General features: G+C 43.4%; 1 protein-coding gene across 1 annotated transcript; it reads right to left on the reverse strand.

Annotated features, from left to right (window-relative positions):
* Positions 1-405: 405 nt before the first annotated feature.
* Positions 406-14,966, reverse strand: esr2a (estrogen receptor 2a). Its single transcript, XM_079754197.1, has 8 exons — positions 14,267-14,966; positions 12,771-12,937; positions 10,530-10,646; positions 9,708-10,034; positions 7,686-7,824; positions 6,749-6,882; positions 3,243-3,435; positions 406-857 (listed from the first exon to the last, which is right to left on the reverse strand). Exons 1-8 carry the CDS (start codon positions 14,683-14,685, stop codon positions 605-607), a joined length of 1,749 nt encoding a protein of 582 aa, XP_079610323.1. The 5' UTR covers positions 14,686-14,966; the 3' UTR covers positions 406-604.
* Positions 14,967-15,967: the final 1,001 nt, after the last annotated feature.

Here is a 15,967-nt window from a genome sequence, read left to right on the forward strand (position 1 = left end):
TCCTATACCGCCGAAATGGAGTCGATCATTGTGATCAGGCATCATCCCTGTAGTTAACTTCAAATAAAGACATGACATCGGTCACGTTGTCAATCAATTGCCATGCTAAGAATAACAGACTTAGTAGACTGTTATCTTAGTAGCAGTAACTACTCAGCTGCGTTGTTATGATAGGGGGCTAAAAATAAATGTTCACACAACACCAGACTCTGGGTCTATTAATATGATGTCAGGGGTTAAAGTAGCAGGCCAAAGAAAAGCAATTAGTCGGCGGTTTAGCGCCTATGGAACACCCTTCATTTTCTATTTATGCTTCCTAAATTTAGTCCAAAGGATTTCTAAGGGGTCAATTGCCGCCCACTGTCTCATCATTTATTGTTTATTTCCAATAGCAGAGCGCTGTTTTGCCGTCAGTATTTATGAATTATTGGCTGCATGCCGATGGAAGTGATGTCCCCCGACGATGCTGCACCACTGCTGGATGCATGAAGGGGTCGCACTGACGGTAAGGGTGGAGCCGGAGAACGGGTGAAGGGAGAAATAAAAATAAAAAGAATAAACCCCAATAGGAGGCAGTCTCCCCCCATCTCTCCCCCGGACGGCTCTACTCCTGCTGGTCCATGCTGCTGCTGGTGGGGGTCCAGGTGTGGCTGGGACCCGTGGTCGAGACCGGGGGGGGTGGCGCCGGGGGTCTGTCCGCCTGGGGGGGCTGGTCCGGCCCGGCGGTTTGAGGCGGGGGGCAGGGCAGGCGGGTGCTGCTGTGCATGATGTGGGCGTCCAGCATCTCCAGCAGCAGGTCGTACAGCGGCACCATGTTCTTCATCTTCATGCAGTGGAGGTGATCCATGCCCTTGTTGCTGCACCGGAGAGACAGAGAGAGACACAGAGTCAGACAGGGAGAGAGAGAGATACAGGGAGAGACAAAGAGACAGAGACAGGGAGAGGGAGACAGAGAGACAGAGACAGGGAGAGAGAGACACAGAGACAGGGAGAGAGACAGAGACAGGGAGAGAGATACAGGGAAAAAGACAGACAGAGAGAGAGAGAGACAGAGAGACACAGAGACAGGGAGAGATACAGGGAGAGAGACAGGGAAAAAGACAGCGAGAGAGAGAGACAGACACAGCAGTAAAAAAATCAGATTGGCTATTCTAATATTATTCAACTTCATCTTGAGTGTAGGTTATTTCCCAGACTGGAATCTGCATCTTGAGTGTAGGTTATTTCCCATCTGGAATCGTGGTCTCATAACACCTATTATTTAAAAATGGAAATAAATTTGACCCTGATAATTACAGAGGCATTTGTGTGAACAATAACCTGGGGAAGGTTTTCTTTAGCATTATTATTCGAGACTCATAGACTTCCTTATGAAAAACAATGTCCTGAGCAAAAGTCAAATTGGATTCATACCAAATCACAGCACATCAGATCATATTTACACCCTACACACCCTGGTAGACAAATATGTCAACCAAAACAAAAACAAAATATTTGCTTGTTTCATTGATTTCAAAAAAGCATCCGACTCAATTTAGCACATTGGATTACTTTGCAAACTTCTTCAAAGCAGTGTAGGGGGTAAAGCATATGACATAATAAAATCAATGTGCACAAACAACATGTGCGGCATCAAGATTGGACGCAAGCGAACAGATTTTATTTCTCAGGAGCGGGGAGTGAGACAAGGCTGGTGTCTATCACCTTCACTGTTCAACATTTACATAAATGAGCTGGCCTCCATTCTGGATCAGTCCACAGTGCCTGGTCTCACTCTCAACAACACTGAGTTCAAATTCCTGCTTTACGCAGATGATTTAATCCTGTTAAGTCCCACAAAAGAAGGACTTCAACAGAGTCTAGACCTACTAGACCGTTACTGTCAGACCTGGGCCCTGGCTGTTAAGAGCCATTGTAGTTGAACACAGAGTCCATAGACTGAATCATGAGTGTTGTTACCCCTGGAAGAGCACTGGCCTGATGAACAGAAAAATGACTTTCTGTACGCTGAGCCCCCAACTGTTTGTCTGTCAACTACCGCAGCTAATATTTCAGACATGCCCACCGGCGGGACTAACAGGATCACCTCCACAACTGGGTTCTGGAACGACGCAACAGTATGATGGCAAACAATCATATCATACTTTCGGCATTGACAAGGACCAACAGCTTATTATTTTCAATGTTGTAGTTAAGGCGGCAAACGTGTGTTGCTTAGCCGGTCGCCTAAGCTGTAAAGTTCTGTGGGAAACCCTGAGTATATCAGAGTAAGAATTCATATGTATAAGTGTTGCGTCAAACAAGTTTGAGCTTTAAGGCCAGCATCTGTGGAGGAACTCCAGGCCTGAAGGGGGCAGAGAGAACTAACCGTCACAGGCACAGACAAAATGGAACCCATGTTTCTAGACGGACCAATTTCACCTGTGCACCTCTAAAACAAGCATGGGTATAAAATGTTTGGAGTTAGCTTAGCGAGCCCTCTTTGCTCGGCTACAGACACAGTTCATGTTCAACCACAGATGCAACTGGTATGGACTAATTCAAATATTGTGTTTGAAGGAATCATTTGTTTGCTGTTTTCTGTTTGATTTTGATCTGTTTTGAACTTAAATGAGGGTCTAAGTTAAATATAATGGAATTGCTGGCATTTAACAGTAGATACTGATTAAGTTTGTAAACCAAGCAGTAGGCTGGTGTTATTACTTTGGTAAAACATGAGATGTTTAGTTTAATGATCATGATTTGGAAGCATACTGATGTGGAATTTGATTTGTCCTTTTGTTTATCTTGAAGGTTATCAGCCTATTCTTCTTCTGGAATTCCACCTTATGTGCCCTCAATCTGCTACTTCACCTAATTCGATACAAATACCCAAATGGTTCAACAACCATCAAATCCATCTCAAAGAAAATAAATCACCAGAATGGAACAGAGTTGTCCCTTTGTGTTGAACAAGCCATTTTTTGGGCAGAGCTGAAGCTGGACAGAGCTGAATGTACTTTAACATCTGGATAACTTGACAATAAGCAAGCTCTACAAATTACCCATTCTAATTTATGGTTAGCCTTCAAAACATATTCTGTACTGAAAATGCAATTGTCCACATGTTTTTCATCGCTATGCGTGAATTATTGCAGAACAAATTCACAAAAAAACAAGCATACATAATTTACTAATATCGTGTGTAAAACGTCTTTTATAATCACTGCTGAGTTGTGGTGGTCCATGACCACCTGACCTACCTGACGTGGCGGATGTGGGAGAGCAGCATGAGGAGGTGCGCCAGGCGGGTGTACTGCTGCCTGTAGGTGAGGCCCGTCTTGCTGATGGCCCACACCAGGGCGTCTGTCACCGAGTCCAGCAGATGCAGCAGCCAGGAGCGACCCTTCATCTCCCCGCCGCCATCGCCGTCGTCAGACGAGCTGAGGCACATGTCTGTTGGGGGGGGGGGGGGGGGGAGAGAGAGAGAGAGAGAGAGAGAGAGAGAGAGAGAGAGATAAAGACAAAGACAAAGACAGAGAGAGAGAGATAAAGATAGATAAAGACAGAGAGATAAAGATAGATAAAGACAGAGAGATAAAGATAGATAAAGACAGAGAGAGATAAAGATAGATAATGACAGAGACAGAGAGATAAAGATAAAGACAGAGACAGAAGAGAAGAAAAGAGAGAAAAAAAAGAGCGAGAGTGACAAACAGATTTATTATAAGACGATGTGAGCTTAACCTGTTACTTATGTGCTTCCGGATCAACGCTGATACAGCTGTTCATGGAACAATATCTCTTCACAATAATAAGAGACAGGGAGAGAGTGCTATTGAGAGAGGAACATCTAGAGAGGAAGAGCTAGAGAGAGATAGAGGGGTTGGGAACAACAGTGTTCTCATTAAGTTATGTATGTTCAGTTATGTAGCTGTGGAACTCCCTGCAAAGCCTCCCTTCACTCACTCACACAGAAAGGACACTAGAGCAACCATGAAAGACATCTCAAAGCACCACACACAAAACTTAATTGTATTAATGAAAAGCTGCACTCACACATAAAATAACACAAAACACCTGGATCCACAAGCACACACACACACAGATGACGCGCTGGGCCTCGTAAACAATGACTAACCCATTTTCCTCATTACACACCCACATTAATATATTCACATGTACAAACACCTGTCCGGCGCAGGCAGTGTAATGAAAACAGGTTATTGGTACAACCGTTTCCATCTCTACCCCCAGTCACATACTATGAGTTTAAAAACAACCTGTTTGAGTTGGTGAAGTGATTGTAATAAAAATAAAAAAAATTCAGCCCACGTCAAGCTTAGTATTATTAACAGGCATACAGCTGTATGTATAGATACATTAAAGAATCAGACGATTAGGGATATCTCATGTACAAGTGAAAGGGTTCCAGTGAAGGGGTTTATTACTGTGTGTAGCCTAATCTACACATGACCAAAACCCCATAACAAATGCTTCAAGCTCATTTAGCTTCCTTCAACAAATACCTCAAACAATTATTTGACTGTATAAATAGAAGTGCACTGATAAATATGTGCAATCAAGGCACTAACTTAGCCTAAGGCTACTTAACACACAAACATATATTAGGGCTGGGCGATATATCGATATTTGAAATACATCGATATTTTTCAAACGAGATATGGAAAGAGACGAAAGTACAGCATATTTTATCCAAATGACAGCAGATTCGAACCGCGACTGCCGCCTGCTATTTTGTAACTCTGCTTATCTCTCTCCCGCTCTGCCTCCGGCTCACACACACGGCCCGGCCCCCCTTTCACTCACGTCACTTTTTTAATCCCCTACGGCGCGAAACATGGAGTCCGCTGGCAAACGCGGCGCAGAGGAGCTTGTATGTAAGCAGAAGACAAAAGGCTCCATAGTTTGGAAACATTTTGGGTACAAGCAGTGGTCGAGTTGTAAAAAAAAAGCCAGGGGGGATGGTGGATTTTAACTTTTAGGGACAGATCATTTGTGCTGATGACAGCGCATATGGTGGGAGACCAATGGTGTGATAATTATTATTATTATTATTATTATTATTATTATTATTATTATATTATATATTTTATCCCCAAAAACGCAGCTGATCGGACGCATCACACGATTTGGAGGCATGCATAACATTTAAGGATTTTAAAAACTCATTCTTATTCTATTTTTTCAAAAATGCATTCGGCAGAGATGGGAGACTAGCGTTGCTCACGGGTTGGAATGAAAGGGAGAAAAGGGGACAGAGTTGTCTGCGGAAGCGATGTCTGAGATGCAGAGACAGCTTAGGGCTACCAGTGTCTGTCTCGTACGGTGTGGAATGAGAGGTCGTTAAGGCACTATTGCGCAAGTACGCAGGCGCGCCGCAAGCGTGCCTGCGTACTGCGCAATAGCATACTGCCCGAGAAGGCAGTATCACTGTCAAATCTGACCCTGGGAAAAGTAACGTTGCGCCGATTTGAAAAAGGAAACCGCTATAATGAAATAGCGGTAATATTTCCACATTAATTGATAACATAACAGGGGACGGGAAGGAGGGATGGCTGTTTCAGAAGGGGGATGATTTTGATCATTTTAATACCAAAGGGGAACGCCATCCCCCCTCATCTCGAGTGCTGGGTACAAGGTGTCTGACGAATGACAGAATCAGGTTTTTTGTAGAGTGCTTCAAATCTGTCGCAACTAAAGGGTTGAGTACGGTCACCAACCTCTTCCATCACTTGCAGCAGAACAACGTGCTCAAAAATGCGTGCAGCGACCCAAAATCTTAAGCTGTCTCGACATTAATTATTTTTTATTCAGATAAAGGCAGTAGGCCTACAGCAATTGTCCCAAAATGATTCCGGACTCTCGGACACCCGCCGGAGTGTCTGGCGGGAAGTTTGGAGCCAACAGCTGTTGACGTGCTAATAGCTATCATAACCTACCATAAACCTCAAACCGCCAGCATAATGCCTAGTGCTAGGCACTCGGGATCCATTGTTGACGCTCTGTTGCTAGGCTACGTTGTTGCTGCGGGTACTCTGTATCGCTCATGTCACGCGCAACGCAACTACTGTGAGGACGAGTTGCTGCATTGAGCAGATTTAAAACTGGAACCTTTATGACAAAAAAGTAAAAAACATTTGTCAGTTCTAAACCTTAGATTTTCTAAATATCTTGCAAACGTGAATGATACAAAGTAGAGAGCATCGCACCCTCGAATCTTGTAGTGTGGCCAGTCTTCCGACGAGACAAGGCCCGACTTCCTGGCTCTGTGATCGTATAGTGTGACACGTTAAATCGTGGAGGAATATCTGAGAATCGTGTAGTCTGAACCAGCTAACGAGCACAGTGACGCAGGCAGGCTGGAGATGAGAGCACAGCAGCGCCACCGATGTATAATGACGAGTTGGAGCACAGCAACGGCAACTATGTTATTGCATCAAATATCGATTTTATCTTACATCGATATTCTGCTTGAAGATATCGAGATATGACTTTTGGTCCATATCGCCCAGCCCTAACATATATAAATGAACGTGCCATACAATGAATGCAAAGGCTGAGCTGTGCTGTACTGTGGTAGAGTAGATGTTCTTCATAAGAAGAAACGGTGGTTTGGAAAGGGCTTTGGAGGCTTTACATGCCATGCTCTTCTCTAATAGGAAGGTCAACGCAAGCACTTGCATGAATAATGTTACATTTCTCTGATTAATCACAGGCCGCCTCCAGGCCTCTCACAAACACTCACTGGAGTTGAGCAGGATCATGGCCTTCAGGCAGACATACTCCTCCTTCTGCAGCTTCAGTTCTCTGAGGCGCGCTGTCGCCGCCACCAGCATGTCAAAGATCTCCACGAAGCCCTGCACACAGCTGCCCTCCTCTCTGGCAGGACACACACACGCACACACACACACACACACACACACACACACACACACACACACACACACACACACACACACATTTACTCCACTGATACTTTTTTTGGCCAGCAGTTACCTGGCCAAAATAGCGCAAAGCAAAATGCATCTGGACGCAATTGGACGCTATTTGGTATACCTAGCACCAACCAGAGCAACGGAACACGTCACACATCTGGCAGCCATCTTGGTTGATAGATTAGGCCTTATCGGCACTACCATAAGGTCATGTAACAAACCTGCCCCTTATTAGATAATTGGTTATAACTGGTCTGACGGCTGAATGGTCTGCTAGTAGTCTGTCTAAATGGCCAGATGTGTATGCTAGAGCAAGGTCCATGGATCTTTATATTTGAGGAGCGCGCTCACTAAGAACGGAAGTAGTAAAAACTCATTGATTTATTATTACTGATTGTATTCAATGGTGCACAATGTAGCACAAATAAATTACAATCGGGAAATCTTTCTATAACCATGACATTCAAACAAGTTACAAGATGTTCGTAAAACAATGTTTCAAAAGATGCTCCAAGCAAGCAAATCTTCAACTGTGAATTGTGCTGGTTGTGAGTTTGAAATTTTCTCTCGTCGTCCATTGTCCATGAAATATGATAGTATAATTAACATTCTTTTTTATTTTATTTTAGAGACACCAAGTGTAAACTCAATATAGTTATTAACTGTTATTTGGGACACTTATTTTGGGACTGTTTAATATAGTTACGTTTTCTGTCCTCAATGTTAGCTGGAGAAACCGGAGTGTACCTGCTCAGACAGAGGTCTGGGGAGAAGATGAGCTTGCCAGGGTGGTCCACAGACCTCCACATCAGCCCAATCATCAGCACCTCCAGCCAACAGCATTCCAGCAGGTGCACCTGGTCCAGCAGGATGAGCTCCACAAACCCTGGGTTGACATGGAGACGTCAGATGGGTGACGCACGCACACCCACGCCCACGTAATAGGCAAGTAATTCAGTAGTGGCTGGGCGCAAACCTTCGCAGGCTATAATATCTTCAACTTAAACGTATTTATCGTTGCTTGATTCCCTTTCACACTATTTCATAATTGACCACTAACTTAACGTCATAAATCATGCTCTGCTCCTGCTCTACTCTGCATCCGTAGTGGCATTGCTGGAACTTTCTTGAAAGAAGAACTTTGAAATGTTTTTCCTTGCATTAGCTGTGGCAACGAGCTCCCTGCTTCAGGAGTGCAAAGTAACTAATGGCTCGAAGCGTCACAATTAAGATCACACTCTTGGTTTTGTGGAAAACATATACAGTCCAAATCTTAGATGGAACCAGCTTTCCAGACGTTGACATTATCATTATTATTATTAGGGGTCCGGGCAGCGAAGCTGCTTGGTCCCCTATTGTTTCTGTAACGTTTTTTTTCCCCCTCAAATTCTGTAAAAGTCAAACTGCAGCCTATACCGTAAGTCGAAAACTCTTGACATTTTCAGGTATGGTTACCAATAACCCCCACTACCCATGGACCCAAATTTGTGGTACTGCACCCAAAGGTAGCGCTATTGTAAAAAATCATGAATTAGGCTTATTTCTCCTCACCAGATTGACCTGGACTCAAAATTCTTTCATCATATTAATCTCTAAAATCAGAGACATCTTTTTCACCCTGGTCTTCTGCTCTAAAAATGTTTACTTTTCCCACAATTTCATAGAAAAGCCAAAAGTCCACAGTCTCAACCCATTTTGCCTATATGACCATTTTGTTATTGTATAACTACCATACGGCTATCATTAGGTGGATACCATTAACAGTGCAAATTTTCAGATCTGTACTCTTTTAAGAAAGCCCTTAATTCTCTTGTTGGGTGCTTGGAATTTTATTGATGTTGTGTGCTTATCAACTAACATTTTTACGATGTGAATGAGGCTTCATGCAGTTCAGGAATGTCAGTGGCTCAACGGGATAATGCCTAATGAGCCAGAATGAATCCTGATTAGAGCATTATGAACAAGCTGAACATGACATTCTGTCATTGCCACTCATTTAAGAAACACTACATTGAACAGCACCTGAAATTCATCAATCGGCAATCAACATTCTGGCTCATTAGTTTCCAAGAATCTGACTGCCAAGACACAGTATGGCATTAAGGGGAACTTTTTCATTAACCATTTTTACCTTCATAATTAACTCTGTCATATTTATATTTCTTCCGTTTGTGTTCTTGACTACAAATGTTTAATTTCCCCAGAATTACAAAGATTTTTTTAGGTATATGCTTTGAAGAAAGCTCTTAATTCACTTGATAAATGTGTGCTTTGAGTTTTCTGGATGTTGTGTGCTTATCAATATACATTTTGACCATATGAATGAGGCTGCAGTTCAGGTTTATAAGTGGAACATCTTTCCTTAAATATGACAATTACATGTTATATTTATATATCTTCCATTAGTGTGTTCTTGACTTTTAATTTTGCTCAGACCCCGTTAATCACTGCTTGCGGTTATATTTATTAATAATAATAATAATAATGACATGATTATTAGACAAGCATGAAAATGACCTAGCTTACAACCCCTTAGCAAAACTACTACAGCAACAAACTCGTTTGGTGCATACTGATTCCTGGCCCAACAGTCCTCCCACAATACCTTTACAACACGGCCTCCGGCTCATCACATCACACAGGAAACCAAATCAGATTTAAGGGGTCACGCCGGACTTCGCAGCCCAATTTAGATCAAATGGCCACTAATGAATGGGAAACTGCAGTGGCGCAAACACACACACACACACACACAGACACACACACTACCTGGAATCTTCTTGGCCCAGCTGATCATGTGAACCAGCTCCTTGTCGGCGAGGCGGGTGAGTGACATCATCACGCCGGCCTCGGTCAGGGGCCTCTTCATGTCCCCCAGGAGGTAGATGTCCGGCGGTTCCGCCTCCATGATCCGCTGGATCAGCTGCTTGGGCGTGAGTCCAGCGGAGACCAGTTCCACCAGAGCCCCTCCCCCCGTCGCTCCGTCGCCGCCCAGGGCCTCTCTCCTTGGACCGCCCCCGGCCCCGCCCCGGGACGACACACGCCCGCCCCGCCGCAACTGGGGGTGGCGGATGTTGTTTCGCTCTCGCCGCATGCCTGAGACAGAGACAGAGCAGAGTCATGAGGCCAGGGAATGGCCTGCCCTATATCTGATGTGTTAAGAGCTGACGTGGCCTTACATAACACCTCTCCATTCTTTCACTTGGACATTTCCCAGTCTGAGTTATCCTACTCTACTAGGATGGGATGGTTTCACCCACTCCTGATACAAAATGTTCAGTATTTTCACCTGTTCAATTCCATGCAGATCCTTTCAGCTTTTCCACATGTTTAGTATTTGGATAAATGCAAATGCAGTAGTTACTGTTTTAAATTCTCAGTACTTCATCATGGATCATGATCATATTGATCATATGATCACCTTTTCAATGTATCCCACTTTACAGCATGCATATTTGTAGGTATATTTGAGCACAACTTTTTGTATCTGCATAATTTTTCTTCATTTAGTATCTGTGTCGCCTTATTACAATTACAATTGTAAGTATTGTTAGCGGGCCATGAAAACAAAGGGATCGAGAGGATACACACCACACTTGGTCATGCCAACTTCATAGCACTTGCGGAGACGGCAAGCCTGGCAGCTCTTGCGGCGATTCTTGTCGATGGTGCACTGGTTGGTGGCGGGGCAGATGTAGTCCGTGTGCCCTGGCGACGAGACAGGGGAGTGCGTGAGACAGCATGTCTTAGAACAGGTCAAATACAGCCTCCATTCAACCTGTTAAATAGTCAATTTTTAATACTCTATACTTGCAAAATGGATCCCGATTCATTCATGGTGAGGTTTTCTTACCCAATTTGATTTGTTTTAATTAAAGGAGTGATATTATGCAACCAGCTGTGACTGTGATAAGCCATTACAAGCCGTTTTAAAATCAGTGTTTAAGTGAAATCAGAAGTTGCAGTGTCGACCTTGATGTATGATGGATTGATCAGCACCATTTGTGATAGTCCACTGTGTAGGCTGGTAGACTGATCTATCCAGCGTACATCCAGGTGGACACTCCCACTTGGGTTGTGCCGATATTCAGACGGCTTGTAAATGGCTCATCACAATCACACCTGGTGGCATAATATCACACCTTAAAGTTCGACTAGGTTGAGCAATTCAATACTATTTTTGTAAAAAAAAGAGTAGTGTACGTACATATATACAGACACTGTTGGAACAAGTTGATTGACATACACATAATTTCCTGACTGTGACTTCACTGACTGAAACTTAGTTTTCAAAAGATCTGTAAAGGTAATATTGTGTGATTAATGAAAGCACTTTTGCTCTTTTTCAACATTGACTAAACCAACTGTCAGCATATTTGGAAATACTATTTAACTATATTATGATGATACTAATAATCAAAAAATGTCTCCTGATAATAAAGCACTAATGTCCTTCACCAAACACACCACATATTTGCTGGGGTTGCAGTATCATCACTTATCACGTAAAGGTTACGTCAAATATATGTCCAGAAGCCACCCCGTTCTAGTTAGAAATAAATGAATACGGTATTCGACAAAGCACAAATAGTGGGTTTGACCAAATATTTATTACATACAAATAATTTAAAAAGAAAAAATGTTCGGAAAGAAAAAAAATAACCCAAATATATTTAAAATAGCAGGTGTTCATCATAACTGTGAGTGTGGCGGGCCTTTCATATATAGTGTATATTATTATACTTCCTGTTACTTCCTGCAGACCTAACAGGAAGAAAAGAGAATAGGAGGGCAGATTGAATAGGTGCAGCGCAGGCTTATTAAATACAAGCAAAACATTACAACCGGTTGGATGAGGTAGTTTATAATAACGTTACTCCTCTTCTGTTTTCCTGTTTGAACCTGCAAGATGTGAAGGGACTTTGTTTGACCTGGAGGAGGTGATTGGCTTCGCTCTGTAGCTAGTTCACAAATAAGAGTGTCACAAATGAAAAAGCTTACTTGACCAGGAGGAGAATAGCATTTGCCTGTTATCCCTTTTTGTGTTTATATTCTGTCAGCCTGTCTGTTCAGCATCCTCCAATTAGGACGGGTGGTGGCGAGGGGGTACACAATGTCCAGATAGTCATTTATCAGTTAAGAGTTTAGTTTATTGGTTTGAGAGGAGGATCCATGGACTAGGGACTGAATGTCATACAATTATTTTATGTTCAATTATGTTCATGGTTATACATGTTTATTGCTGGGTTTATGAATACCATAAACCAATATTACAATCAAAAGGTAGGATAGGCTGTACCTTGCAATGATTGGACAAAACATTGCCTTTCCTACCTTTAAGTGTTCAAAATGAATATAATAGTTTATTATTATATCCTAAAATAAGAAGAATGAACAAAAACAGGATTATTTCACCTTATTTACGCCTATTTCCACTTTTATTCGAATACAAATAGTTTTGCTGCCTCAAGAAATACAAATAAAAATACAAATACTGGGCTCTCTGCACATCTCTAAAAGAGTACGTCACTCTGACCGCCTGGAGCTCTTTGAAAACGTAAGACTGCTGGCAATGTTTGGAAAGCAATTACTATCCAGCCAAGGCCAGGCAGATATTCATTGTGTAATTCAAACGTGATATCAGGATGGTCTCACAAGGCAACCCTGTGCCTCCTCTCTTTCTTATCTCTTATGCACTGAATCTGTGGGAGTGTGTGTGTGCACACCATCTGCGCGCACACACACACACACACACACACACACACACACACACACAATAACACACACAATAACACACACACACACACACAAACCCAGGCCGGACCAGCATACCCTGGATGCTCCTCTTGAAGAAGGCCTTGCAGCCCTCACACGACCAGACCCCATAGTGGTAGCCCGACGCGTAGTCGTGGCACACAGCGCACAAGTGCAGATCAGCCTTCCCCCCTGACGACACCACGCTCTCCTCGCTGTCCTGGGGGCACTTGGTCAGGGCCTTGCTGAAAAGATGAGAGGGAACGACACAGAGTGAGAGATAGGAGAAGGGTGGGAGAGAGGCTGAGGGAGGCATTCATGAACTGCAAAGGAACATTTAGTGCAACAATAACTCTGCCGGCGCAGGGCGGATAGCGGGGGGCAGGAGTGTAAAAAGGATGCCAGGGTTATGAGTTACGATGTGAATATTGCTAAAAAGGCCTGGGGAAGATATCTGACCCTGAGTGAGTCAGTGAGTGAGTGAGAGAGGAAGTGACAAGCAGTATATGACAAGGTAGCGCTCATTTTATGAACAACTGTCTGGTACTCTCTCGTGTAAGGAGCCCCTCTGGGCTCTAATGGCAGAAAAAAGGCGTTTGTTATCTGTGCCCTATGATTTGTTTTTTCACAGCAGATGATCAAGTGGACAAGATTTACAAATCAGTTTTGTTTTTTTAACCATGTGAACCCAGAGGAAAGCCGTAGTCCATACTGGTGTATACACATTGACAAGGGTATTAGTTAACCAAACAAAAGACTGGGACACTTCTGTACAATGTGACTCATGCTGTTATGAATAAAACATGGACAGATCAGTGGCAGGGGGGGGTCGGGGGAGGCCGGCCAGAAGGGGGCGCCCCACCATTTTAACATCCCTGCACCGCTAAGAACCATCTGAGACATTGAAACAAATGAGGGCGAATTCTAAATGAGAAGTGTCATAATAATAACTTAGATAAAATATTTTGTTAAAGACAAATCTAGTCGTAGCTGGTCTACTTCACCAATCTTTGCTTACACACATTAGTACCCACTAGCGTTACCCTTTTGAGACCATTGTATTTGATCTCCACCGTTTTAGCGAGTCCCTTCGACTCAGCTGACTCTCAAGTCAATGGAAGCGCAATTTTCACAGCCAAGGCACTGGACAAAAGAAAGACTTCAGTCCAGTTGGCTAAGCCAATCCTCATTCTGAGTTCTTGTTTGCCTTTTATTTGATGAACAATGGAGAGACTCTTCGCAGAAATTGTCATTAGTATTTCAAAAGTGTGACATTATATATACAAACGCATTTTTCAGCTGTCGTTGTCGGGCTCATCAGTTTGCTGGGCAGTGTTATTGACATGAGGAATTTACAAATTATGCTTTTTAATATTAATCGATATAGCTCAGGGTACCGAATTGAGTTTGGAGCTAGTTTTATGTATTGAACGTAATCAACGGTAATAGAATTTTGTTAAACAACCTCTTCTCTTGCCAGTCCAAGCTTCTTTCAGCCACATAACAGCCCCATCATAGCCCCATTATACTTGGAGCGTAGTACACACAAGGACACACTGAGCCACCGCCCTCACCTGCTGTCTGCAAGAATGCTTCCCCGCGGGGACAGCTCCGCCCACGAACCGTGGAGGGGCTGAGCGCGTTGACAGGACAGAGTGCGGTGAAGGGGGACGGCCGGCCCCATGCGGGCGTGGGCATGGCCCGGCCAGAAGAAGGAGGGGCTGAGAGACTGCCGAACAGGCGAGCGATCCGGTAGGCCGGGGCCGGCGTAGCTGAAGATGGTGGGGCCGTAGAAGGGCACGGCGCCATGGTCATGGCCCAGGTCAGTGTAAGGGGACGGGATGCATATGGGATGGCTGGAGTCTAGGGCCAGGCCGGGGGAGGGGGAGGATCTGAGGATGGGGGAGAGGATGTGGGCTGAGCCCATCCTGCTGGAGTCCACTTCTTGCAGCTGGAGAAGTGGTTGCTCCCGCTTTGGGGAGGAGGTTGCCATACCAACCGCAAAAAAGTGTAGAGTAAAAAAAATTGAATGAAACTATATCATGATCGGAAATACTAGACTAAGGCAGCATTGGTAAATGGGGCTGCATTGTTACACATGATTTACAAATATGACGTCATGGTACATGGGTCATCGGTCAAATCCTTATGTCCACTTGCTGAAGGGTACCTTCAGGTCTTTGCGGTGAGCTACAGGTGAGAGATGTTCGACTGTCAACATTAGATGTCCAGATAGCATGGACGAGGGAGTGGTTCTCTCAACATGAAGTGCTCAACACAGAGCCCTCAGACATGAAGGGTAGGTGCTCTGAAGTCTGAGATCACAGGAACACTCCAGAGGTCCTAGAGTAGACACAGGGAGTTGGAAAGCTGGTTACAAAATGAAACATTCCTTCACAGTTTTATGTTTTACATTTCTGCATCTGAGGCCAGTATCAATATTGATTCATTACTATGGTGCGTCTGTGTGAAAAATTGAAAATATCTGAAAATGTTGGAACACTGAGTGTGGACAAATGTACCAAGTAGCCGCTACAACAAATATGGAGAATACACACACACACACACACACACACACACACACACACACACACACACACACACTTAATAATAATAATAATAATTGGTCAGTTTTTTATAGCGATAAGAGATAAGAGTTAAGAGATAAAAGAGAGGGAAAGGGAGTGAGGAGGTATGGGTTGGCCTGAGGACATGTATTTCTTACGACACATTTACATAATAATTGATGGTACAGCAACTTCAGCATACTAGTTAATCATTTCTGGAACGGCTGTCTGTCACTGTCTGGCCTTTGTTGTCCTAGTCTAGGTGATAGCAAAAGTACATTTTTGTTCATTGTCTTCTCTTCTGTCTACTATTACTTTGCGTCTACCAAAAATCATATTACAAAGTTCAAAGAACTGGATAATAAGGAAGCACTGTTACTATTTATAGTTTTATTAGACCAACAACATCAATAAAAAGTATTCCTGCCAGCTAGTTACTATAGTTATTCCTTGAAAATCTGGGATAGCCAGTAAACAAACATCAATCCACTCATGATTTTTCTCCTCTCTTCAACAGGGTTACTCAGGAATCTGCCACGTGAAGGGCCATCCATTAACATAAGTAAATATGGGTTTGATATTTACTTGATTTGTCTCAATATTATTTGTGTGAACAGAAGTAAAATCTGTGCCCTCATTGGAAATTTGTCTGCATATTTTTAATCTTTGTGAATATATTGCCAATCCATGAGAACCGATCGACAATCC

This window comes from Pollachius pollachius (genome assembly GCF_949987615.1).
Source record: "Pollachius pollachius genome assembly, chromosome: 16".
Taxonomy (NCBI): domain Eukaryota; kingdom Metazoa; phylum Chordata; class Actinopteri; order Gadiformes; family Gadidae; genus Pollachius; species Pollachius pollachius.

Bases quoted from the DNA above. Each gene is read 5' to 3' on its own strand.
- esr2a (XM_079754197.1), bottom strand. From the start codon at position 14,685: ATGGCAACCTCCTCCCCAAAGCGGGAGCAACCACTTCTCCAGCTGCAA. The intron at 7,825-9,707 runs GTAGTGTGTGTG...ATGTCAACCCAG, and splicing joins CTGGGCCAAGAAGATTCCAG to GGTTTGTGGAGCTCATCCTG. The intron at 858-3,242 runs GTAGGTCAGGTG...TCTCCGGTGCAG, and splicing joins TCCCACATCCGCCACGTCAG to CAACAAGGGCATGGATCACC.